The sequence below is a fragment of the Rattus rattus genome, chromosome 7 (genome assembly GCF_011064425.1).
Source record: "Rattus rattus isolate New Zealand chromosome 7, Rrattus_CSIRO_v1, whole genome shotgun sequence".
Lineage (NCBI taxonomy): Eukaryota > Metazoa > Chordata > Mammalia > Rodentia > Muridae > Rattus > Rattus rattus.
In genome coordinates, this window is record NC_046160.1 from 122,783,090 (window position 1) to 122,809,909 (window position 26,820).

At 35.4% G+C, this 26,820-nt stretch overlaps 1 gene segment (V, D, J or C); it reads right to left on the reverse strand.

Annotated features, from left to right (window-relative positions):
• Positions 1-10,893: 10,893 nt before the first annotated feature.
• LOC116906264 lies at positions 10,894-17,286 on the reverse strand. The segment is given in 4 exon segments: positions 10,894-10,933; positions 13,316-13,348; positions 16,824-17,139; positions 17,244-17,286. Coding segments are annotated over 4 exon segments (432 nt in total).
• Positions 17,287-26,820: the final 9,534 nt, after the last annotated feature.

Genomic DNA, 26,820 nt, shown 5'->3' on the forward strand with positions numbered 1-26,820 from the left:
CCTCTGTTCTAAACTTTGCCTCCGTATTCCCTCCCAAGGGTATCCTTGTTCCCCTTTTAAAGAAGGAGTGAAGCATTCCCATTTTGGTCATCCTACTTGAGTTTCATGTGTTCTGTGCATCTAGGGTATTTCAAGCATTTGGGCTAATAGCCACTAATCAATGAGTCCATACCATGTGTGTTTTTCTGTGATTGGATTGGCTCACTCAGGATGATAGTTTCCAGTTCCATCTATATGCCTATGAATTTCATAAAGTCACTGTTTTTGATAGCTGAGTCATATTCCATTGTGTAGATGTACCACATTTTCTGTATCCATTCCTCTGTTGAAGGGCATCTGGGTTCTTTCCAGCTTCTGGCTATTATAAATAAGGCTGATATGAACATAGTGGAGCACGTGTCTTTGTTATATGTTGGGGCATCTTTTGGGTATATGCCCAACAGAGTTATAGCTGGGTCCTCAGGTAGTACAATGTCTAATTTTCTGAGGAACCTCCAGACTGCCTTCCAGAGTGGTTGTACCAGTCTGCAATCCCACCAACAATGGAGGAGTGTTCCTCTTTCTCCACATCCTCGCCTGCATCTGCTGCCTACATAATTTTTGATTTTATCCCTTCTGACTGCTGTGAGTTGGAATCTCAGGGTTGTTTTGATTGCATTTCCCTTATGACTAAAATGTTGAACATTTCTTCAGGTGCTTCTCAACCATTCGGCATTCCTCAGCTGTGAATTCTTTGTTTAGCTCTGAACCCCATTTTTAATAGGATCATTTGTCTCCCTGCAGTCTAACTTCATGAGTTCTTTGTATATTTTGGATATAAGCCCTCTATTTGTTGTAGGATTGGTAAAGATAGTTTCCCAATCTTTTGGGTGCTGTTTTGTCCTAACAATAGTATCCTGTGCCTTAGAGAAGGTTTGTATTTTTGTGAAATCCCATTTGTTGATTCTTGATCTTAGAGCATAAGCCATTGGTATTTTGTTCAGGAAATTTTCTCCAGTGCCCATTGGTTCAAGATTCTTTACCACTTTTTCTTCTATTAGTTTGAGTGTATCTGGTTTGATGTGAAGGTACTTGATCCACTTGAACTTAAGTTTGTACTGGGTGAAAAGAATGGACTGATCTGCATTCCAGTTGAAACACTGCCATTTGCTGAAAATGCTATTTTTTTCCCATTGGATGGTTTTCCATCCTTTGTCAAAAATCAAGTGACTATAGATGTGTGGATTCATTTCTGGGTTTTCAGTTCTATTCCACTCATCTTTCTGCTTGTCTCTACAATAATACCATACAGCTTTATCACTATTGCTCTTTAATACAGCTTGGTTTCAGGGATAGTGAATCTCCCAGAAGTCCTTTTATTGTAGAGGATAGTTTTTTTCTATCCTGGGTTTTTTTTATTCCAGAAGAATTTGCAAATTGTTCTCTTTAACTCTATGTAGAGTTGATTTGGAAGGAGAATAATCTTTTATCTCGTCTGAAGGACCTTGTTTGTAGGTCTTACACTCTCTCCAATTTCCCTAAGGATTTGGTGCTTGTGGAACCTCTCTCAATTCTAGCACCCTAGAAATAGTTAGCCTTACATTAGAAAGAAGAGTTGGTGATTATTTACTTAATATATAAATTAATTCTAATGTTATAGAAACCGGGTTTATTATGGCTTATAATGGAATGTGACATTATTTTTTTTCACATTGGCAAGAAACAATTTCATTTAAAACAACAGAACCTAGAAAGCAGGTGGTCTGAATTGATTTCTGTGGCTTTCTTGATTACATTTGTCTTACAGGTTTTGTTTATGTAACTGGGTTATATGTGCCTCCATGAAAGAAGTTAATTCTCTTTGGGTACAGTAATAACCCTTGATGTATACTCTTGGCAACTGTTTTTAGGGTCCCAAATGGCTGAAATTGAAAATTTCCCATTGATGTTTACCCCAATGCATCAAGATTGATCTGGTATGAATAATTATTTCTCGTCCAGAATCTGGAGAATGGGCAGAATTATATACTGATCTCTGTTTCTGACCACTTTATTTTTAATTTTTTATTATATATATTTCTGTACATACATTTAAATATTATTCTCCTTCCAGGTTTTCTGTTCATAATCCCCCATTCCCTCTCTTTCCCCCGCACCATGCGTGTATTTCCCCGGTCATCCCCCTAGTGCTCCCCCCAATATTCCCCTGCACTGGGGGTCCACCTTTGGAAGGACAAAGGGTTTCCCTTTTGACGGGTGTCCCAACAGGACTATTCTCTGCTACATATGCAGTTAGATCCCTGTCTCACTCCATGTATAGTCTTTGGGTAGTGGTTTAATCCCTGGAAGCTCTTGTTAATTGGCATTGTTTTTCTTACGGGTCTGCAATCTACTTCAACTCTTTCAATACTTAACTAATTCTGCCAAGTGTGTCCTATTCTCAGTTTAATGGTTTGCTGCTAACATTGGCCTCTGTATTTGACCTGTTCTGGAAGTGTCTCTCAGGAGATATCTATATCCGGTCCTTTTCGGCATGCATTTTTTTTAGCTTCATCCATCTTATCTAGTTTTGCTGGCTTTATATATATGGGCCACATGTGGGGCAGGCTCTGAATGGCTGTTCTTGAGTCACTGCTCTAAAGTTTGCTTCTATATACTCTTTCTATGGATATTTTTCCCCTTTTAAGAAACGATTGGGAGCATCTGCTTTTGTCATCCTTCTCCTTGAGCTTTCCTGTGGTCTGTGGATTGCATCCTGGGTAATTCGAGCTTTTTAAACAACATCAGGTAACAAAAAATTCCGTGCTCAGTAAAATGGATTTTCTGACCAGTTCTCATACATGTTAAGCAACTGGGACTAGGGCATTGTGGGGAGAGGATGCTGGAATTTCCTCCTGCTTGAACAGTTTCTGTAATGTTTCAGAGATATTAATACACAGAGCAGTTTCTTTGTACTTGTTCACATGCATGTTGTAAACCTTAGAAAGAATATGAATTGCATGTCTTTGGACAATGTTCACTGTGAATTTTTGACATAAACATGACTGAATATAGGCAAAGAAGTTTGACTAAACTGCTGATTTCATTAAACAAAGTTAAACCAAAAAAAAATCGACTCAATTTTATGATTAAAATGGTGTCATGTTATTTTCAAACCTTTAAAAACAATAATGATTTGAAGAGGTGTCTAAAACATGAACATGAATGTGCCACAACATTAAAACAACACTGTTAAGGGGTAGTCTAAAAACAGAACAGGGCAGGCCAGTTGATAACATTGAATGCTTAGGGTATATGATATGCAAGAATACATGCACTAAAGCAAGGCTTATTTTTCCAGCAAGTTTAATGTCTTACAATGGCATTTCATCTATGATTAAACTAAGTATCTTGTAAGAGAATAACACATGACATATCATCTATCTCTCATTCAAATGTAATCACAAATATCTTCATTAATACAAGAAATAATAAAGGTTTCCAGTAGCAAATAATCCTGGAATGGATAATGCTGACATATATTTAGGCTACTTTATGAGTTATTATAACTTTACATACATTTCAACTTTTATTGTACCCTGTTCATTTCCAATACACCAACAATCAATAGGAGAAAAAGAAAGATAGATGAGGAAAGAGAAATAGATTTATTAGACTTTTGCCTACCCTGTTGATAAAGATTGTATGTTTCCTTGCAGCAAGTCCAATATTCATATTTGGGATATTTTCTTCTTCTACTCTCATTGCTCAATATTATTTGACAAAAATCAAGTAAAGCAACTAGGAGCAGCAGGGACGAAAAGTGGATGAATGAGAGCAACCTGCCCCTCTCACGGCTCTGAAATTTATTCTCTAACCAGAGTCCCAAGAATTATAATATCTAAAGTCAGCGAAAAACCTGCCCTTCTTAGAGCACAAAACAGTAATTGAAAATGGCTGTGGTCAAACTTAAGCATCCCCACTTCCCACGTTTAGAATGAAAATAAATCTTATTCACATAATAGGGATTAATAAAGAAACCAAAATTCTTATTAAAGGATAATAAAAAGCCTAGATTGCCAGATTTAGAAGAAGAGGCTAGAAGGCCAGAGATACAAGGAATGCTGGTTCCTGCATATTGGAAATGTAGTCCTCAGACTCTTCTGAGATGTAACTTCATCGTTAACCAGGAACAGAGTTGCTGCTTCTCATACGCTTTCACCATGGAGGGCATAAAAAGATGTTTTAAGTCTGTGATACAAGATGCAGTGAATGTAGACATTTTTCCTGAACTTTTTTCACAAGTCCCTGAGTACAAATCTGGAAATATGGACTATGTGGTTCTAAAATTAAATGTATAAATTTAATCCAACAAAGCTTTACACAAAGGCAGATATTAAACACCCTGCCAATACAAATCAAAAATTAGTAATTATTACTGTAAATTTGGACCAAAATAACACAGCATTCAGAACATTCCACTGCACAGCTTTAGATTGTTCCAAATTTAATAACTCTTTACCAGCAAAAAGCAGAGGTAGAAGTTCCTGATATGCTTTGCTCGCAAATCTTTATAAAATCCAGATATAGGCAATCGTAGATTTTATTTAATGTGAATTTAAAATCAGTGTTGCAGTCAAATATTTTTCCCTGTTAATCAAAGTGTATTAAGTACACATTCAATGCAGAGGGAACAATTGTTAGGAAAAATGAAATCATCATTCTTCAGAAATTCACAAGCACCTGCGAAGTAAATTTAGAAATACCTGATTTGCCGTCCAGTGTAAACTGAGACAGGGCATCACTGAGAGCAATGAGTGTTTTCTTAACACTGCTTCCATCGTGTCCCATACGTTTGGATATATTGTGCCTTAATTTCATTAACTTCTAAAAGTCTTTAATTTATTTCTAGATTACATCCTTGACTAAATTATCACAGATCAGTGTGTTGTTCAGCTCAAATGTATATGTGGAATTTCTCACATTTTTGCTGTTATTGAAGACCAGCCTTAGTCTGTGGTGATTTGATAGGATACAGGGTATTAAGTCAATCTTCTTGTATCTATTGAGTCCTGTTTTGTGACCGGTTATTTGGTCAGTTTCGGAGAAGGTACCATGAGGTGCTGAGAAGAAGCTCTTTTTCTTTGTTTTAAGATGAAATGTTCTGTAGATATCTGTAAAAATCCATTTGTTTCATAACTTGTTAGTTTCAATGGGTCTCTGCTAATTATCTATTTCCATGATCTATCCACTACTGAGAGTGGGTTGTTGAAGTCTCTTGTTATTATTGTGTGAGGAGCAATGTGTGCTGTGAATTTTAGTAAAGTTTCTTTTAATGAATATGTGTTTTCATGCATTTGGAGCATAGGAGTTCATATTTGAGATTACATTTTTGGAAGGTTTTCCTTTGATTATTTAGTGTCCTTACATTTCTTGATAAATTTTAGTAGAAATTTTATTTTATTCAATATTACAATGGCTAATCGAGGTTGTTTCTTTGCATTAATTTCTTAGAAAAATTTTCCAGCCTTTTACTCTGAGATAGTACTTTTCATTTTTACTGAGGTATCTTTCCTTTACGGAGCAAAACACTGGGTCCTATTTGCATATGTAGCCAGTTAGTCTATGTCTTTATATTGGGGAATTGATTCCACTAATGTTGACAGATATTAGGGGCCAAGGATTGTTTTTATCCTGATATTTTTGTTGTTAGAGGTGGAAATATATTTGTGTGGCTTACTTTTTTGGTTTTGTTGAAAGAATACTATTTTCTTACTTTTTCTAGGGTGTAGTTTTCCACTTTGTGATGGAGTGTTTCATCTATCATCGTTTGTAGGCCTGGATTTGTGGAAAGATATTGTGCAAATTTACTTTGTCATGGAATATCTTGTTTTCTTCATGTATCTTAACTGAGAGTTTTGATAGGTATAGTAGCCTAGATTGGCATTTGTCTTTACTTAGGGTTGCTGTGTAGGGTCTCTATGATATTTACCCAGAATCTTCTGGTTTTTAGAATCTGTGCTGAGAAATCTACTGTAATTCTAATTGGATTTCCTTTATACGTTACTTGACCCTTTTCCTGCACTGCTTTTAATATTCTTTCACTGTTTTGTGCATTTGGTGTTTTGTTTTTTTACGTGACAGAAGGAGTTTCATTTTATGTCCAGTGTATTTGGAGTTCTGCAGGCTTATTTTATGTTCATTGGCATCTATTATCTTTAGGTTAGGGGAGATTTCTTCTATAATTTTGTTGAAAATATTTAGGGACCTTTTAAGTTGGAATTCTTTGCTCCATACTATACCCATTATCTTTGATTTGGTGTTCTCATTGTGTCCTGGATTTTCTGAATGTTTTCATTCAGACACTTTTTTCTTTTTGCATTATCTTTGACTATTGTGTCAATATTTTATGATATCTTCTCCCGCTTAGATTATATCTTCATCTTTTGTTTTCTCTTGGCTTACATAAATGACTCCTGACTTTTTTCATTTGTTTATCTCTACAGGGTTTTTACTCTTTGTGATTTCTTTATTTTTAGATCCAGCATGTTTCTGTTTAATTCTTTCAGGTGTTTGGTTGAATTTTCCTGTAACTCTTTAAACGATTGTTGTGTTTCCTCTTTAAGGGAATACACCTGTTTACCAGTATTCACCTATATTTATTTAAGGAAGTTGTTTAAGTCCTCCTTAAAGTCCTCTGTCATCATCGTGAGATGTGTTTTAAAATCTAAATCTTTCCCTTTACTGTGTGTTGGGATATCTAGTACTTTCTGTTGTGGGAAAACTGTAGTCTGATGATGGCACTTAGTCTTGGTGTCTGTTGCCTATATTCTGCGTATCTCTGATGTTATTTGGTTTTTCCATCTCTGACTGGATCTTATTCCTTCTCTGGGTCAGTAAGCCTGTATCATAGAGAATTTATTGAGATCATATACTATATACTTTGAGCACACACCAAATCTCTAGATCAAAAAGAACCAAAAAACTTGAAAGGTGTAGTTGACTGGGAATAATCAACTTGAGGATGAAATCAATAAAATAAAAACAAACAATAATATAAAGAATAAGTGAAACAAAGAGTATTTTCTTTCAGAAAATTAACAAGATTTAAAATCTCGTATTCAAAATCACTAAAAGGCAAAGTATCCAAATTGGCAAAATCAGAAAAAGGGGAGGGCATAATAACAGACATCAAAAGATCACTTGGTCATATTTCAAATACCTATGTTGAGTGGAGGGAGGAAGTTAGATATGATAGTCAGAGAAAACTTGCAAATGCACTGCTATCACCTAGGCCTCTTCTGTGCTCTGATTTAGTAGCAATTGCATGCCTCTTTTTTCATAAATGTTTCACAGAACAAAGAAAATCTAATATTTGTCCTAATGATACAGAATATATATCTTACTGGTCTTTATGTTTCCAGGGTTAAATAGTTAGTCACAATTAGAAATAACAAACATAGGAGAATAATCTTATTTTTATTAAACCTAAATTAAAATGTAAAGAATGTAAGGAATGTCACCTCCAAATTAAATATTTAATGAATGACAGCCTGATCTTTTGGTTGGCAATATTTGGCATGCCAGACAAACAGAAAATATCTGATCCAATTTTTTTTATGAATTGCAAATAATAAAAATGACATTCTTTACTATATATTTTATCGTTTACACTATGAAGTAGGACAAGAATATATTAGCCTTTCTTTCTTATTTACTAAGTTCTTTTCTTGCAGATGTATAACCTGTATGAACTCCTGTTTTTAAAGTACATTTTCAGAGACCACTAAGCCTATACTAAAAGAAGACCCTGAATCTGCAACCTATTTTTCTGACTAGTCATAATTTTTCATTTGTCCCTGTTTACCCTTCATCAATTACTGTTTGAGTTTTTTGAAGCGCAGATACACAATAAAGAAGCCTAGAGAAATGGCCTCAATTAGCTATGTGCTTTTCTATCTTCAATGAACTGCAGGGCAAAAGGTAGACTTCAAAGGAATACACAGATAAAGTGCATATTAGGATTTTCCTAAACAGGAACAGATATAATCTTTCTCAAGTAAAGACAAAATTTAATCAAAAAGCATACAGTTTTCAATACTGCAAAACACCAAACCACAAAAGTTAGAGATAGAGGGAGAATGACTGTAACAATCTGCTTGGATTCAGTAAAACTGTGTCAATGAGTAATGCTAGGTTCATGATTTTTACCCTTTGCAGTGGATATGACTGTGATAATACAGAAAGAAACAAATTTGAACACATAGAAAATTCATAAATACACAAAAGAGAACATTGAAATACATACAAATAAGACACATGAGGTGTGGAGCCCATACAGAATTCATGAGAGAGTGTAGTAGAGTCATATGGTTTTCCTTGTATTCTAATGCTACCTACTTGTTTCTAAAGGTATTGTTGCCTAAATGAGCAGATTGTCACACACTTAAAGTGATGCTTCCTGCACCTTATCCATGATGTAACTGGTCAATAAACGCCTAGATATTATTATTGGGCATTGAAGTGAGAAAGCTGGAACTAGAGCTTTGTGTTAGGGGGTTGCAGGTACAGAGAGGAGGGAGGAATCCTTAGAAGAAGCTGCACTGTCACAAACTTCATGTCCAGGAGAAATAACAAGGGCTGTGTAGCTGGAGAATAGGTAAGTACAGCTCTAGACCTGCCCAATCTAGAATTATGGTTTTTGAATAAAATAATTGGATAATGTGTCTTTTATATGGGATTGTTATGATTACAGTCTTCCTTACAAATAATGTTTAACAGTACATTGAGTTAATTTGTGTTTGTCATCTACTGAAAGACATGGGTCTGATATGAATTGTCTTTGTATGTCCTGTGACACTCAATTGGAGGAAGGTAATTTCCTTTTTGAGAATCTTTCAGTGGGTGACAGCTTCCAGGATAAGGATGGGATCTTGTGTCTCAACACTAAACCCCATGTGTCTTAGGACAGAAATACAGTATAATGGCCAAAACAAAACCACAAAAGTTTACAAGGCAAAACAAAGAAAGAATAAAGCCACAAAATGAGGCAAAAAATGAGAGACCCGTTTGTTCATACAATTAGGATTCTCATGAAAATAAAAGAAAACAAATAAAAATTCCTGTGGTAATCATTGTGCAGCAACTGAGATCTTTGAACATGCAGCTCTAAATGTAAACCCTCCAAATATTCCCAGCCCTTAAATCTCAGAGAAACCCACAGCAGATGGGACTGAAAGAGGGTAAGAGCCAGAGTAGATGGAGGAAACCAGAAATGAGAGACCACCTAAATCCACTGAACAGAGGTCATATGGACTCAAAGAGACTGAAGCAGCAAACCAAACTGATATGGATCAGCACAAGATCCTCTTTGTATATATTACAACTTTCAATATAGGACTACATTTCTCTATCTTTTTTTTCCATTGAGGATATCTATGCTCTTTAAAATGTTGGTTAATATCAATAGAGCATAAATGAATATGATTGAGCTAGTATCTCTAGTAGGAAGTAGAGTCCTTTGGTTGTATGCTCCAAGATGATACAGAATACTGAGGTATAGCTTCAACATTAATTTTTGAATCACTTTAAATAATGATTTCAAATGCTTTAACCTCTCATGTACCCCAACACCCAACAGAGGTAGTGGAAAAGAAAGGATACTAGGGTTGGGAGATGTGGACCTGTTTTGAATGGTTCTTTTGAGCAACTGTTGTTGGTATTGTCTGGAAATAGTTTAGTTTACAGTTTAGCAGGCGCTGAATGGCAGTTCTTTCTACTCAGAAACACTTTACAGATACATCAGTAGCCTAATTCCATAGAGGCAGGTTAGTAGCAATGGTGACCCAATCTAGAAGGGACAGCCAGGACTCTGACTCAGGTGGAAGGGACAAGTAGTAACACCAGTAGAAATTTTTGGCTATAACTCTTTCAGGAAAGCAAAGATCAACAATGATTCAAGACCAACAAGTGTTGTACAAATAGCTCTATAACAAGTATAGCTCAGCTTCTGTCACTCTGTAGAATCCTATTTGTTCCCTACAAATATCATGTGGTCTGTACATGTCATGTAGCAACACATGTATCTAATGAGCCTGAGTCCAAGGAGTGCTGACCAATGTAGCTCAACAATGTAATGTAAGACAGACAAATATCCATATGTTTTTAGCAAAGACTCTTTATCACATGCCCTTTCCTGTGTTTGCTTTAGTGAAATACCCTCTCTCCTGTGTCTCTTGTAGTGTAATTTTCCATCATGAGTCTGAATTAGTCAATCAGCTGTGTCCACTTCAGTAAAACACTCCTTAACATGTTTGCCCCAGCAAAACTCCATCCAACACAATTAAATTTTCAAAGAATCCTTAACTTTCCACTTCATAGATCCATCCCCAGATTCAAGTGAAACAGCCATACTGGTCTCCATAGTGTTCCCCACAGTGGAGCGAGGGATCTGTACACTTCATAGCAATTTGTGCAACATGTAAGAGACAATTCCTTGAATTAAAATATTACAAACACTGGACAGAAATCTTCCCGGTCTGTTGGAAAGCTCCATTCAATTCAGGATCCAAAAGGGAAGATTTCCTTGTCTTCTGATCATTCTTTGTTTTATAGGTGGAGGAGACATTAGGTTGTTGTAGGAAGTAATTTGTATTTGAAACAGTACCTTGAGTTCAACATAGTTTTGTAAGATGTCTAACATAGAATTGAGCAAGAGGATTCCTGTCACTATGTATTCACCATGAGATCTCTTTCATATTAAGCACATGGCATACAATATTTCGAGGGAATGCTTGCTAAAGGCACAAGAAAAATTAATGTTCTGACTACACAGAAATATTATTAATCAAATCCAAAAATAACCAAATACCACTATGTACTAGTTAATTGTCACCCATTTTCCAAAATCAAATGATCTATAGAGTAAGCATGGCCCTAATACCTGTGTGTGACTGTGAGAGAAGATGCTTTGTTCATGTATTGGGACTAGGAAAGAAGTAACTATGAAATGACATGGTATGCACTTATTGATAAGTGGATAGTAGCCCAAATTCTCAAATTACCCAAGATGCACAGACCATATGAAACTCAAGAAAAATGAACATAATGCAGATTCTTCACTCCTTCTTTAAAAGGGGAACAAGAATACCCATGGGAGGGGGAAGGGGGGCAAAGTTTAGAGCAGAGACTGAAGGAACACCCATTCAGAGCCTACATCACATGTGGCCCATACATATACAGCCACCAAACTAGATAAGATGGACGAAGCTAAGAAGTGCAGACTGACAGGAACCGTATATAGATCTCTCCTGAGAGACACAGCCAGAATATGGTAAATACATAGGTGAATGCCAGCAGCAAACCACTGAACAGAGAATGGGACCCCCGTTGAAGGAATCAAAGAGAGGACTGAAAGAACTTGAAGGGGCTTGAGACCCCATATGAACAACAATGCCAACCAATCAGAGCTTTCAGGGATTAAGCCTCTACCTAAAGACTATACATGGACTCCTGTGCTCCAAATTCATAGGTAGCAATGGATAGCCTAGTAAAGCCACCAGCAGAAGGGGAAGCCATGTGTCCTGCCAAGGATGGAGACACAATGAGTGGGATTGTTGGGGGGAGGGTGGGAATGGTAACACACATATAGAGGTGGGGGAAGTGGTAAGGGGGCTGTTAGCCTGGAAACAGGGAAAGGAAATAACATTTGAAATGTAAATAAGAAATAATTAAATAGAGATGGAAGGAATAAAATATTATTGTATAATCTCAGACCGCAACTCAATTAACATGTACATATATTGAGTTGATTAATGGTTTCTGTCAGATATGATTTGTACAACTTATAGAAATTATTCTTATGGTATTGTGTACTCTTCTATATTTCACATTCTAAAAGACTAGAACTTCTGATAGACAGTACAGCCAGAGTTTACAACACACTTTCAGGTCACTTAAAAATATTAGATTAGTTTTATGTGATTAAGTATTATTTATGCAAATTTTAATGGTAAAGATCATATTATATTTTATTCAAATCAACTGCATCAAAAGTTTCATTACATGGAGTCCAGAGAACTTTTTGTCTGTGTATTTTCAGGCTCTGGCAGAGCCCCTCAGGAGACAGCAATATCAAGTAGGTGTCAGCATTCACTACTTGGCATCCACAATACTGTCTGGGTATGGTGGCTGCATATGTGATGTGTCCCAAGGTCAACAGTTTCTAAATGGCCTGTCCATCAGTCCCAGCTCCACCATTTATGTTGCTGTAGTTCATCCTGTGAGTATTGTTTCCTCTTCTAAAGGAGGACTAAGCATTCACATTTGACTTACCTTCTTCCTGAGCTCCATATGGAATGTAGATTGTATTGTGGGTATTCCAAAATTTTGGGCAAATATCCACTCATCAGTGAGTGCATACCATGTGTGGTTTTTTTGATGTGTTTAGCTCACTCAGAATATTACCTAGTTTCATCCATTTGTTGCAAATTTAAAGTAGCTATAGTTGTAATAGATTCATTGTGTAAATGTACCATATATTCTGTGTCCATTCCTCTGTGGAAAAACATCTGGTTTCTTTCCAACTCATGGCTATTGAAATAAGGCTGGTATGAAAACACTGGAGCATATTTTCTTGTTATATTTTTGGGCATCATTTGGTTATATGCTCAGGAGGGGTATAGCTGGGTTCTCAGGAAGTACTATGTCCAATTTTTTGAGGAATCAGTGGAATGGTTTGCAGAGTGGTTGTACCAGTTTGCAATCCCCCAGATCATACTGGAGGAGTTTTCCTCTTTTTTCACATTAACTTGCTTCTACTGTAACCTGAGATTATACCCATTCTGATTGGTGTGAAGTGTAATCTCAGTGTGGTTTTGATTTTCATTTTCCTAATGACTAAGAGTGTTGAAATTTTGTTTAGGTTGTGCAAAGTCATTCAACATTCCTCAGTTGACAATTCTTTGTTTAGCTCTGTACCCCATTTTAATTGGGCTATTTGACTCTAGGGCAGTCTAATTACTTATTTCTTTGTATGTATTAGATATTTATCAGATATTGGGTTGGTGAAGATCTTTTCCAAATCAGTTAGTTGCCATTTTGTACTATTGACAACAACATTTTACATAAAGAAGTTTTGAAATTTCATGAGATCCCTTATGTCAACAATTGATGTTAGGGGAAAAGTCATTGTTGTGCTGTTCAGGAAATTTTCCCTCATGTCCATGTTGGGATTATGGTTTTCCATATATCGAAACATCCCTACATCACTGGGATTAAACCAACTTGACCATAATTGATGATCATTTTTATGTGTTCTTGGATTCTGTTTGTGTGAATTTTATTGAGTAATTTTCATCAATATTTGTAATGAAAATAGGTCTGAAATCCTCTTACTATGTTGATAGTTTTTGTAGTTTAGATATAAGAATAATTGTGATTTCATAGAATGAATTGGTGTAGTGTTCCTTCTGTTTCAATTTTGTGGAAGAGTTTGATGGGTATTGCTATTAGGAATTCTTTAAAGGTCTCATAGAATTCTGCACTAAACACATCTGGTAATGGGATATATTTTTGGTTGGGAGGCTTTTAATGACTACTTCTATTAATTTACAGGATATGGAACTCTTTAGATGGTACAGGATATGGAACTGTTTAGATGGTTTATCTGAACGTGCTTTAACTTTACTTCCTGTATTTGTCTATAAAACTCCATTTAATCCATATTTTCCAGTTTTGTTGAGTATAGCTTATGTAAGAGGATCTGGTGATTTTTTGAGTTACCCAAATTTTTGTTCTTATGACTAATTGTTCATTTCTGATTATGTTAATTTGGATACTAATTCCTGTGCTCTCTTGATAGTCTGGCTAATGCAATATTTATATTCTTGATTTTCTCAAAGAATAAGCTCCTGGTTTACTTGATTCTTTGTATACTTCTTTATATTTCGATATTTTAGATTTCAGCTTTGAGTTTGATTATTTCCTATTGTCTACTGCTCTGTGGTCTTTTTAATTCATTTTGTTCTAGAATTTTTTAATTTTGCTGTAAAGCTGCTAGTATATCCTTTCTGAAGCTTCTATTTGGAATCCCTCAGAGCTATGACTCATTTCCTTAAAACTGCTTTTGTTGTGTTCCCCAAGTTTGGGTATATTGTGCCTTCATTTTCATTAACTTTGAAAAAGTCTTTAATTTCTGTAATTCTTCAGTGATTAAGTTATCACTGAGTAGAATATTGTTCAGCTAACATGCATAAGTGTGATTTCTGTCATTTTGTTGCTATTGAAGACAAGCCTTAGTTCGTGGTGATATTATAAGATACAGGGAATTCTGTTAGTCTTCTTATATCAGTTGAGTCTTGTTTTGTGACCATTTATTTGGTCAGTTTTGGGGAAGGTACCATGAGGTGCTGAGAAGAAGCTACATTCTATTGTTTTTGGATGCAATGTTCTATAGCTATCTGTTAAATCCATTTGGTTCATAATCTCTTAGTTTCACTGTATTTCTACTTCCACAATCTATCCATTGCTGAGAGTGGGATGTTGAAGTATCCCATTATTACTGTGTGAGGTGCAATGTATGCTTTGAATTTTAGTGAAGTTTCTTTTTATGAATATATGTTTCCTTGAATTTGCAGCATAGTAGGTCATAATTGAGAGGTTTATTATTTTTTTTTTAGATTGTTCTGTGTTTTCAGTGTCCTTATTTTTTTTGATAACTTATGATTGAAAGGTGATTTTATTCAATATTAGAATGGCTATTTGACCTTGTTTTTACACACCAAACACTTGAAATTTTTTACCAGCCTTTTACTCTGAGATTATACCTGTTATTGTCACTAAGGAATGTCTCATTCTTGCAGAAAAATACTTGGTCCTGTTTACATATTTAGTCAGTTAGTTTATCTGTATTTGCTGGGGAACTGATTCCATCGATATTCAGAGATATTAGGGGCAATGATTGTTAGTTACTGTTATTTTTTGTTGTTAGATGTGGAATTATATTTGTGTATTTATCTTCTTTTGGGTTTGTTGAAAGAAGTATTTTTCTTGCTTTTTCCAGTATGTACTTTCTCTGCTTTTATTGGAATCTTCCACATAATACCTTTGTAGGGCTGGATTTGTGGAAAGATGTTGTGCAATTTTTTTTGTCATGGAATATTTTGTTTTCTTCCTGTATCTTAATTGAGAGTTTTTCTGGATATTGTAGCCTAGACTGGCATTTGTGTTCTCCTAGGGTGTCTGTGTAGGGTTTGTATGACATTTGCTCAGAATCTTCTGACTTTTTCAGTCTCTGTTGAGAAGTCTAGTGTTATTCTGATTGGATTTCCATTATATTTTACTTAACCATTTTCCTCACTTCTTTTAATATTCTTTCATTGTTTTAGGAATTTGTTATTTTGATTTTGATGTGATGGAAGGAATTTTCTTTATGTGCAGTGTATGTGACATTCTATAGGCTTTTTTTGTGTATTCATTGGCATCTTGCTCTTTAGGTTAGAGAAATTTTCTTCTATAATTTTTTTGAATTTATTTACTGGCTCTTCCAGTTGGAATTCTTTGCTCTCTTCTGTACCAATTATCCTTGGTCTGTTGTTTTTGAGTCCTGAATTTCCTGGATGTTTTGGGTTAAGAGCTTTTTGCCTTTGACATTTCCTTTGACAACAGTGTCAATAATTTCTTTCGTATCTCCTACACTATGATTTCTCTTCAATTTCTTGTATTTTCTTGGTGATAATTGTATATATGAGTCCTGACGCTTTTTTCTGTTTCTATAGAGGGTTGTCTCTCTTTGTGATTTATTCGTAGTTTCCATTTCTATTTTTAGATTCCTGACAGCTTTCTTCAATTCCCCCTTCCCCTTGCCTCCATTTTGGTTGAGTTTTTATTTAACACTGTAAGGGTTTTGGTGTCTCCTCTTTAAGGGATTCTTCCTGATTTTCTGTGTTCTCCTTTATTTCTCTAAGGGACATATTTAATTCCTCCGTAAAGACCGTGTTCATTATCATGAGATGTGATTTTAAATGTAAACCTAGGTTTTCAGATGTGTTGGGATATCCAATAATTGCTGTGGTGGGGAAACTGAGTTCTGATGATGCCAAGCAGTGTTGCTTATGTTCTTGAACTTGCCTCTTGATTGTGGTTATATCTGATATTAGTTGGTCTTGCTATCTCTGATTGGTACTTGTACCTTCTGTGGGCCTCTGGGCCTGTGATCTTAGAAGTGAGAGCACTCTGTAAAGACCAGTTCTTTATTCCAAATTTTGAGTCTGGAAGGTTGTGGGGAAACCTTAGCTCTGTGTACAATATGATATTGGAAGGAAGGTTCCTGTACCATACCACCCAGTAGCTCCTACATGCAGCATGCTTATGGTGAGATTCTCCTCGGAAAGTCAACAGAATGAAAGTGGAGTTGCACCTGTGCTCTTAGGAGTCATAGCCCTCCTGGGATACCAGGCCTCAGTGGGTAAGATTTTCCCAGAGGACTGTGTGAAAGCCTGAGCTCTGGGTGCAGACAGATACTGGAAGTGTCTCATTCCAGGTTTCTACATCACCCTGTGCCCTGCGAACTCTTGGCAGGCTTCTCTGTTTTTTCAAATAGAAAGGTTTGATCATATATTTGTTTTAAAATTTGACACTCAAAATAGTAAACTCTAAACTTTATTTCTTGAAAATGTTCAATTCCTAGAGCTTATAGTTGTAAAGTTGAACAACCAACAAAAACCAAAATATTTGATATAAAATATCAAATATATGTGCATGTAAATCAGTACTGACCTGTGATCTGTGTGCACTGAGTGCCTCCTGCAGGTCATGGGTATCTGAACTGGAGGTTTTTGTCTATGTTCACAATAAAGACTTCTCACTGTGCCCTTGTACAGTAATAAATGGCTGTGTCCTCAGATTTCAAGTTATCCATTTGCAGGTAGACCATGCTTTGTGAATTATCTCTGGAGATGGTGAATCTGCCTTTCACTGAATCAGCATAATATGTTGCATAATTATAACTTTTACTGCTTATGCCGGCAACCCATTCCAGACCCTTTCCTGGAGCCTGGCGAACCCAATGCATGGCATAGCTTTCGAAGGTGAATCCAGAGGCTTCACATGAGAGTTTCAATGACCCTTTAGGCTTCAGCAATCCTCCACCAGACTCAACAAGCTGCACCCCACAATGCACACCTGCAAACAAAAAGAATACTGATCAAAGAACTGTCACACATGCCCACTGTCATTCTCACATGTGACAACTCATACATGCACTATTGTTTGTTATCCATAATTACCTTGAAAAAGAGCAATCACAAAAACCCACTTCAGCACCAACATTCTGAATAAGGTTCTATTTTTCAGTGCTGAATGCTGAATGGGAAGACAGAACTTGAGTTTCCTGCGAGGATTTCAGTGTCAGGGCTGGGCTAATTTTAATGAGCAGGGGAGGATCTTATTTGCATATCTCCTGCTATATCATTTTTCTGCTGTGTGAGCCTTAGGGATAGCAATATACAGAACAAATGTCTGAGAGAAAATGAAGTGACTTTACCATGATTTCATTAAAATATTGCAATGTATTTAAAATAATATTACTTATTACTTATTACTTAAAATTAATTAATATTTGCCCTTCTAAAATTAATTTATCTCTGATATTTTATGTGCATTTTAATTTTGAATATGTGTGAGGATTTCATATTTCTTAGAGGAGACTTAGAGTGGTAGAGATTTGCAAGCATTGATGTGAATGACAGGAATCAACCATGAGTCCTCTGGAATACCAGGCATTACCTTAACCATTTCTTCTATCATGTTTACATAATAGGATTACCATACAGCCCCTTCATACAATGACTCAATTTATAAATGCTTATTCAAAATTGTCAGTCTTTTCCATAGTAAATAGCTTACTGATATTACAATTATTTTGAATGTGTTTTTAAGAAAATTTTAGGACAAAGAGATTGTATCCATTTTTCTGAACACCATTGTTAGAGAAGAGACACCTTTAATTAAAAAAAAAGATTGTTATTCATAAAAAAGTTTTAAAAGGGGCTTTTGTTATATAAAAGGAAGCCAGAGCTCTGAAATCAAAAGTAAATAGGAAACCCCAAAGTTCAGTAGGAAATGTGTGGTATCTCCAAACCTTCTGATTTCTAAAAGGAAAGCACATTGCTGAAAACCATACCGAAATATTGTATAGCTGAAAAACAAGGCAGTGTCAATATGCACTTCTAGCAGAGTAATAAGTGGTGGTATCTGTACTACCCACTCTGTTTCTCTTGTAGGAATGTCTGATTGTTGAAACTGTTTGGGAAATTGTGAGCCAGCTTTTTCATGGATGGGTTGAATTTTAATTAAAGTTTCTTTTATGAATATGTGTTTCCATGCATTTGAGCATATATGTTCATATGTAGAGTCATTTTGTTAGATTTTTCCTTTGTTTTTAGTGTTTAATTTTTTTGATAAATTTTGATTGCAAGTTGATTTCAGTCAATATTAAATGGCTACTTGATCTTGTTTTTTGGCAGCATTAGCTTGAAAATTTTTCCATCCTTTCATTCTGAGGTAGTACCCTCTATTTGTCACAAAGGTATGTTTATGTCATGCAGCAAAACATTGGGTCCTGTTTACATATCCAGTCAGTGAGTGTATTTGTTTTTATTGGTGATTGATTCCATTGGTATTGAGAGATACTTGGGACCAATGATTGTTGTTTCCTATTATTTTTGCTGTTAGAGGTGCAGTTATATTTGTGTGGCTAACTTTTTTGGGTTTGTTGAAAGAAGATTATTTTCTTGCTGTTTCTAAAATGTAGTTTCCCTCCTTGTATTGGAATTTTCCATCTCTTTCCATTTGTAGGGCTGGATATACATAAAGACAGTGTGCAAATTTGATTTTGTCATGGAATGTCTTGTTTTCTTTCGATATCTTAACTGAGAATTTAGGTGTGCATAGTATTCTGGGCTAGTATTTGTGTTCTCTTATGGTCTATTTTTAGGGTCTGTATAATATTTGCCCAGGATCTTCTGACATTGACCTATTTAATTGGTGAAAGTTCCTTTTCATCATCTGATTGATTTTTTCCTTCATATATTTACTTGAATTTTTTCCCAGACAGGTTTTAATATTCATTCATTGATTTGTGCATTTGGTGTTTTGATTGATTTATGTGAGAAAACTGCCAATTTCAATTTTGTCAGTCTATTTACAAAAAAACTCAAAATGGAATTTTTTCATTTGTTCATTAGGATTTCTTTTCTTTAGGTTCTAGTTTTCAGATAATTTTATTGAAGAAATTTACAGACTACTAAATTTTGAAAAATTCTTTTATCTCTTAAATATGCAAACAACTTTGATTTGGTCTTCTCACTGGGTCCTGAATTTCCTGGATGTTATGCGTTAGGAGCATTTTGCTTTTTTGCATTTTCTTTGATTATTGTGTCAGTATTTTCTATAGTATCTTCTGTCCCTTGAATTTTTTTTAATCTCTTATTCTCTTGGAGGGTTCTTGCATGTTTCCTCATCTTTTCTCTATGTTTTCTATCTGAAGGGTTGCCAACATCCCCTTGTGATTCCCCTTTATAGTATCTATTTCTATCGCCACCCATTTTAGCCCCCCTGGATCATTTTCTTAATTCCTCAGGCTTTCAGGACGTTTTTTCTCCAACTCTTTAGGCTCTTTTTTGTTTCCTATTTAAGGGTTTCAATCTGATTTCTGGTGTTCTTCCATATTTCTCTAAAAGACCTATTTAATTTATCCTTAAAGTCCCTTCTCATCATCACAAGATGTGATTTTAAGTATAAATCTTGCCTTTCAGGTGTATTGGGATATCAAACATTTGCTGTTGCATGTAACTGAGTCCTGATGATGCCAAGTAGTGTTGCATATGTTCTTGCACTTGCCTCTTGACATCTTGTTATACCTGAACTTGGTATAACTGGTCTTCCTGTCTCTGAATGGAGACTTCTGTGGGCCTGTGAGCCTGTGATCTTAGAAGTGAAAGCACTTCTGGAAGACAATCTCTTCTGTACAAATGTGAGTCTGGAGGTTTGTGGAACAGCCTTATATCTAGGAACTGGAAGGAATTGTCCTGTCCAAAGCCATCCAGTGGCTCCTGGATGCTGCATGCTTCAGGGGTTCTCCTCTTGGACAGTCAGTGAAGTAAGAGTGGGGTCCCACCTGTTGGCATAGGAGTGAGACCACTCCTGGGAGTCCAGGTCTCTGTGGGTAGGTTTCTTGCCAGAAGGCTGTGGGACAGCCCCACCTCTGAGTGCAGGTGGATACCAGTGGTGTCACATCCCAGGTTGCTCCAAGGTGCATGTGCCCTCTGAACTCCTGGAGGTCACTCTGTTTTCTAAGAAAAGGGTTTGGTGATATATTTGCTTTAAAATATGACATAAAAAGTAGTGAACTCTATACTTTATTTCTTGAGATATGCTCAATTTCTAGAGGCTATAGTTGTAAAGTTGAACATCTCCAAAAAAGTCATCAAATAGAGAGTCCAAATACAACAGTAAGGCATCAATTATGTGTGCATGTAAATAGGTACTGGCCTGAGATCTGTGTGTACTGAGTGCCTCCTGCAGGTGATATGAATCAGAACTGGAGGTTTTTGTCTATGTTCACAATAAAGACTTCTCACTTTGTACAGTAATACATGGCAGTTCCCTCAGTTTTCAGTTTGTTCATTTGCAGATAGACCATGCTTTGTGAATCATCACTGGAGATGGTGATTAGGTCTTACACTGAATCAGCATAATATGTTGCATAATTATTACTTTTACTTCTTATGCAAGCAACCCATTCCAGGCACTTTCCTGGAGCCTGGGAGACCCAGTACATGACATAGGTATTGAAGGTGAATCCAGAGGCTGCACATGAGATTTTCAATGAGCCCTTAGGCTGCACTAATCCTCCAACAGACTCAACAACCTGTACCTCACAATGTGTCCCTGCAAACGTAAAGAATCCTGATTTAAAAAAAAAACTGTCACACATGCCCTCTGTTACTCTCACATCTGACAACTCATGCATGCATTATTGTTTGTTATCCATAATTTCCTTTAAAAAAAGCAATCACAGAAACCAATTTCAGCACCAACCTTATGCTTCATTATCTGTCATCAGTGCTGAATGCTTAATGGGAAAGCAGGGCTTGAGTTTTCTGTCTGAACTTCATTGTCTGGATTGGGCAGATTTTAAAGAACAGGGGAGGGACCTTTTTCCATATGTTTCTGCCATATCTTTGTGCTGCTCTGTGAGCCTTAGGGACAACAACAGACTTTCCAATTGTCTCAGATAAAATTATGTAGCATAACAGTGATTTCATAAAAATATTTATTATATGTTCATTATATTTCTATAGCCTTAATTATTATTTGTACTTTTAAACATTAATTTACATTTCAAAATTTACGTGTACTTTCATTTTGCCTATATGTGTGAACATTTCACATTTCTTAGAGTGGACTTAGAGTGGCAGATTTGAAAGCTTTGAAGTGAACAATGGGGATTGAACATACTTCCTATGAATGGCCAGCTTGTACTCTCATCATTTCTTCTACAATGTATACCTAACAGTCTTACCATATAACCCCTTCAACAATTAATCAATTTATGAATGCTTATTCTAAATGGTCAAGCTAGCCATATTTAATAGTACACTGAAAGTGAGCCTTAAAATAATTTAGAATCTGCTGTTATGAAAATTTTAGGCCAAAGACAGTATATCCATCTTTCTGAACACCCTGGTTAGAGAACAGAAAACATTAATTAAAAAAAAAGTGTGTCATCCTTCAACAAAATTTTAGGGGGTTTTGTTATATAACAGGAAGTCAGAACTCTGAAGCTAAGAGCTTCCAGGACTAAGCCACTACCCAAAGACTATACATGGACTGACCCTGGGCTCTAACCTCATAGGTAGCAATGAATAACCTAGTAAGAGCACCAGTGGAAGGGGAAGCCCTTGGTCCTGCCATGAGTGAACCCCCAGTGAACATGATTATTGCAGGGAGGATGGTAATTGGGGAGAATGGGGAGGAACACCCATACAGAAGGGAGGGAGGATTAGGGATGTTGCCCTGGAAACCGGAAGGAATTCCAATCGAAATGTAAATAAGAAATACTCAAGTTAATAAAAATGTTTAAAGAAATCTCCCAGATAATGGTCATTTTAAAATCCTTTGAGATACGTATGATTAATATTTGTCTTTCAAACAGGTTGTATAAACAGAACTGGCCGAAAAAGACCAAAAGAACCAAAAGTTAATATAATTTAGAAATATTTGCAAATAAATAATTGTGGTAGCACTATCTATAATAAGTTGTGGAAACCAAATTCATTTCTGTCAAAAGTTGACTGTACCAAGTTGACATGATTTTATAGGTAAACATAGAAAGTTTCATCTGAGTGAAATAAGGAATGCACATCACTTAGGAAAATGAATGCAACCAAAGATACTTGAATTAAGACCATCTCAGAAATGAAGACATTACATGAGACTCTTATTAGCATTTCTTTGATATTGCACAATTGCATACAATTTTATGTGCAAAAATGTAGTACAATTAAAATTGTATAGTAGAATATACGTTAAAATATAAGGGTAAAGAAACAAAGAAGAAGTTATCGGAAAGTATGCATACAATACAGTATAAAAAAATTCTTGTTTTTATTTTCACAATGATTTTGTTTATTGTTTGAAATTTTCATTATAAAATATATCATCATCATATCTACCCTTATTATTTCAATCTTGGTTTTCTCTCTTACTACATCATGATCTCTTATGTTTCATTACCTGATAACACAATTAGTCCAGTTAGTGATATAATATATATATATATATATATATATATATATATATATATATATGTGTGTGTGTGTGTGTGTGTGTGTGTGTGTGTGTGTGTGTGTGTGTGTGTGTGTGTGTGTGTGTGTGTGTGGTGTTATTCTTGAATATGTAGAGAATTTCCAGAAATGTTCAAAATAATGAGAAAAGATTTTTTTTGTCAATAGTATCAATAGACATTTCACTTCCCTATGGGCCCTCGTGTATATCCTTCCTGCATGTTTTAATTATTTTTAAAAATAATTACACCTTCTTTAGCGTTTTGTACAGAGTACACTAGTACCAAGAACAATATATGAAACAACTTCTTTAATGTGCATTACATATTGTTTAGAATGACAATAAACAAGAAAATACATGGCGACAAATGTTGGCAAGTTTGTTGGGAACAAGGCAATGCTCAAACACTGTGGATGGGAGTATAAATTAGTGACCTGGAAAAAAGTCTGCATATTTTACCAGAAACAGTTAATATAACTATGCTGTTTTCCCACTAAGCATGTAGTCACATGACTACATCTTATTTATGGAGACACTGGCATACCATATTCAGAGCAGCTTTAAATTCAATCTGGAATTCTGAAACAGGATAAATAGCTAATAAAAATTGGGACATAAGACAATTGAAGATCATTCATTGTTAAAACGGAAATGAGGAAAAGTGTATATAAATAGATGAAACTGGAAAATGACTTATTGAATGAGGTTACCTAGCTCCAAAAACACAAATGCTTCATATTCTTTTTCTTATGTGTTGCCCAAATGTAAATGTATCATTTTGTGGAATTAAGCCACAATAATAGAAACAAGGCATTAAAGATTGAGAATTAAGGAAAAGATACAGTGAAATATAAATAACATGGAAGCACATAGACCAGATACTGGGGACAGATGTTCAAAGGGGAACCCATATTGGGGAATAAGTCTATGAGACTCTGGGTTAGCATAAATCAAAATAATTTGTTATAAGAAAGATACATCAAACTCTAAGATTTTGAAGTACAAGACAAAAATATAACTGGACAGGGCATATAATGCTCATGATGTGAGAAAACAAAGCAGAGATATTGGAAGCAAAGTAATGTGTATTGTGGAGTAAAGAGAAACAATAAATTAAAATGTTATTTCTGTTACACAAAGTCTAGAAATAGCAAAGTGTTCATAGATACTCAGTTTTTTTAAATTTCTTTTTTTATTTGTTTAATGAAATAATTTTGTATTTAGATTGTGATGTGTTTTATGCTTGTGCTCTTAAATTATTTTTCATCAAAATAATAAATTTAAGAGAAATGTATGCAAAACTTTAGATGTCTTGATAATACTTGTAGTTTAATAATAAATGTTGTTTTGTGGTTTGGTTCTGTTCATGCTCTATGTTTATGTGAGATATATGCTTGTAGGAAACTGAATTAAGAATACACAGTCTATTTTATTTTGACCTTATGAGTCTTTGAACAGGCGATCTGTTTATGTGGACAGTGCTGCTCCCCAAATGCAAGTAATTAACTATATATCTTGAGGGTCAGTCACAGGAGAACTCCTTAGGATTTAATTGTCAGATATATCTTACAGGTACTGAAGAGTATGAAGTATAGCCCTATAACTTTATAGTTGGCCCTTATTCCTGACAAAAAATTTTAAAACTGAATAGATTTTAAGAGACAGAAGGGATGGATGACTCCAAAGAATCGGTGTCTCCCAGACACAACAAGACTGATGTACATCTATACGGAAGTGGAAAGTGACAGCCTACAAGGTGCCTGCCCTGATTCCATCCTGATAAAACTCTAGTACTGACCAAGCGGCGTGGGCAAGGATCTCAAAATTATCCAACACGTTGCAATTGATAACTCTTGTAAAAACATTATTATCTGCAATGGTATCATTAACCACATAAGGATGGATGCATACCCAAGCAGAAATCTAATACAAAATGTACTCTATGGTATTATAATAGATATACTTAACTGCTATTTTGTATGTTTCTTTACCTGTTTGTTTTTGTCTTAATTTTGCCTATGTATCTGGGATTCATAATTGTATTAGTATAACTTTTGTTTTTTTGTTTTTTTTTGTATTTGTGTGTTTCTTTGATTCTAAGTATTTTATCTCATTTTCAATAATCCCTTCTTCTACTGAACTTTTACTATATTTTTTGGTTGTTTTTCACAGAAAATATAGGTAGGTTTAGGTAGGTATATATCGGAGATGTTGGAGAAATTGGCGGAAGGAATCAATGTCAGAATAAATTGTATTAGAATATTTATAAAAATGTAAAAGGTAAATAAAAAACAAAATATTCTAACTCCGAAAAACAAACAAACAAAACAAAACAAAAAAAAACAAAAACAAAAACAAAACAAAATACAACAGACAAGAAAATATAAATCTGTGAAAGTGTAAGACAGAAATCATTCTTTGTTTGAGCAAGGAAACATTACATTAATCTTGCAGGGACAGAAAAGGTAATAAGACTTAGAAAAGAAAACCATGCAAGAGTACCTCCACACAAACCTTTTCTTTCTACTGATTCTTAGCCCTAATGTGCCCCCCCTGGTCTTGGCGCCTCTGCGATCAGATTTTGTCATGGCCCGTTGGATAGAACAGTAACATATCTACGGCCCCCATTACGGGGACAAATACTCTTATTTATTTGGAGATGATGACTGATAATTCAGAAATTAAATTTATGTTGTTTCTATATTATGATTAATGACTTCTCAAAGTTAGGCTATTTCTTTATGGCACTTGGATCCAGCTCTAACCATTCCCACATGTAATAAGGTAAGAGCAGGAGAGATCAACGTCTTTGCTGCCTTCATCAGGGACAGAGTAGCTGATGCCAGAAGGACCACAATGAGTTTTAAATTCACACAAAATTACAGGTATCCATGTATGAATTCCTGGAACAATCCAATATAGGTGTTAGCAGAATAAGGAAGAACAGTTGGTGCTACTCACAGAAAACTGAACAATTCCATAAAACATATATTTAAATTGAGGAAAGGATGGAGTCAAGGAAATTTACTGATTTATGTTCAATGCATTTGAATTTGTATTCATTTAGTTAAATAAGAAAGGCGATCTCTGAGAAGGGTACCAATGGGTGAACAATATGTTACGTAACAAGCTTTACTTCTTCCTGTCTACCTTTTCCTAGTCTAACATCATGTTAGTTCATGACATGTGTTAGTTAAAAGCTTTCAAGAGTTAAGTGCTTTCATTGATGAAGGATAGATTAAGATTATTTGTGTGAATTTTGTATAAATATATGAACTTCAGATACATTTATTAAAGTGAAAATGCATGATACAGAAAAACAAGCTTTTCTTTTGTGTATTTTTAACATCACAAGCATGAATCAGATGCATCTAATATTGCCGGAGAGAAGCATTGCAGACCATTCCAGTGCATGGCTTCTTGTCCTTCACTGGTCAGAATTGATATTACATAATGTGGACTCTCATTTCATAGGACAACATCTGCAGGGCAACTCACACTTGCCATGATAGAAGAACGTTTCTACTTACAACAAGCTGGATGAGCCTTTTTTGGCATTCCAGCATCTCTGTTGTGGTAGGTATTGTAAATAATCCTGCATGTTATATTCCAGTATGGTATAACTCTGATTGCCTTCATGGGTGGGAATGTGCAGAAGTCCTTTCCTGCCAAAGCAGTACAGATTTACAAAGCCTTCCTTCTCTCATCACAGAATTTATTCACAAATGTTTGAGCTCTGTGAGATTATGAACACACAATATGAGCCTATTACCCCAAATTAATTTAATTCAAGGATAGTAATAAATGTTGAGTCATATCGGTGAAACATTGCAGAAATTTTCCTACATTGGTTTCTATTCATTTACTCTTCACTCTCTGGATTACTTGTGCTGAAAGCTAGTGAAGGAGAGGCAGCACTAACATTTGTATGCACTGTGTAGGAGACAGTGATAGAGATGGTTGGAGGAACCCGAGGGGAGAAAACTAGGATTTAGAATGAAATTAATGGACTAA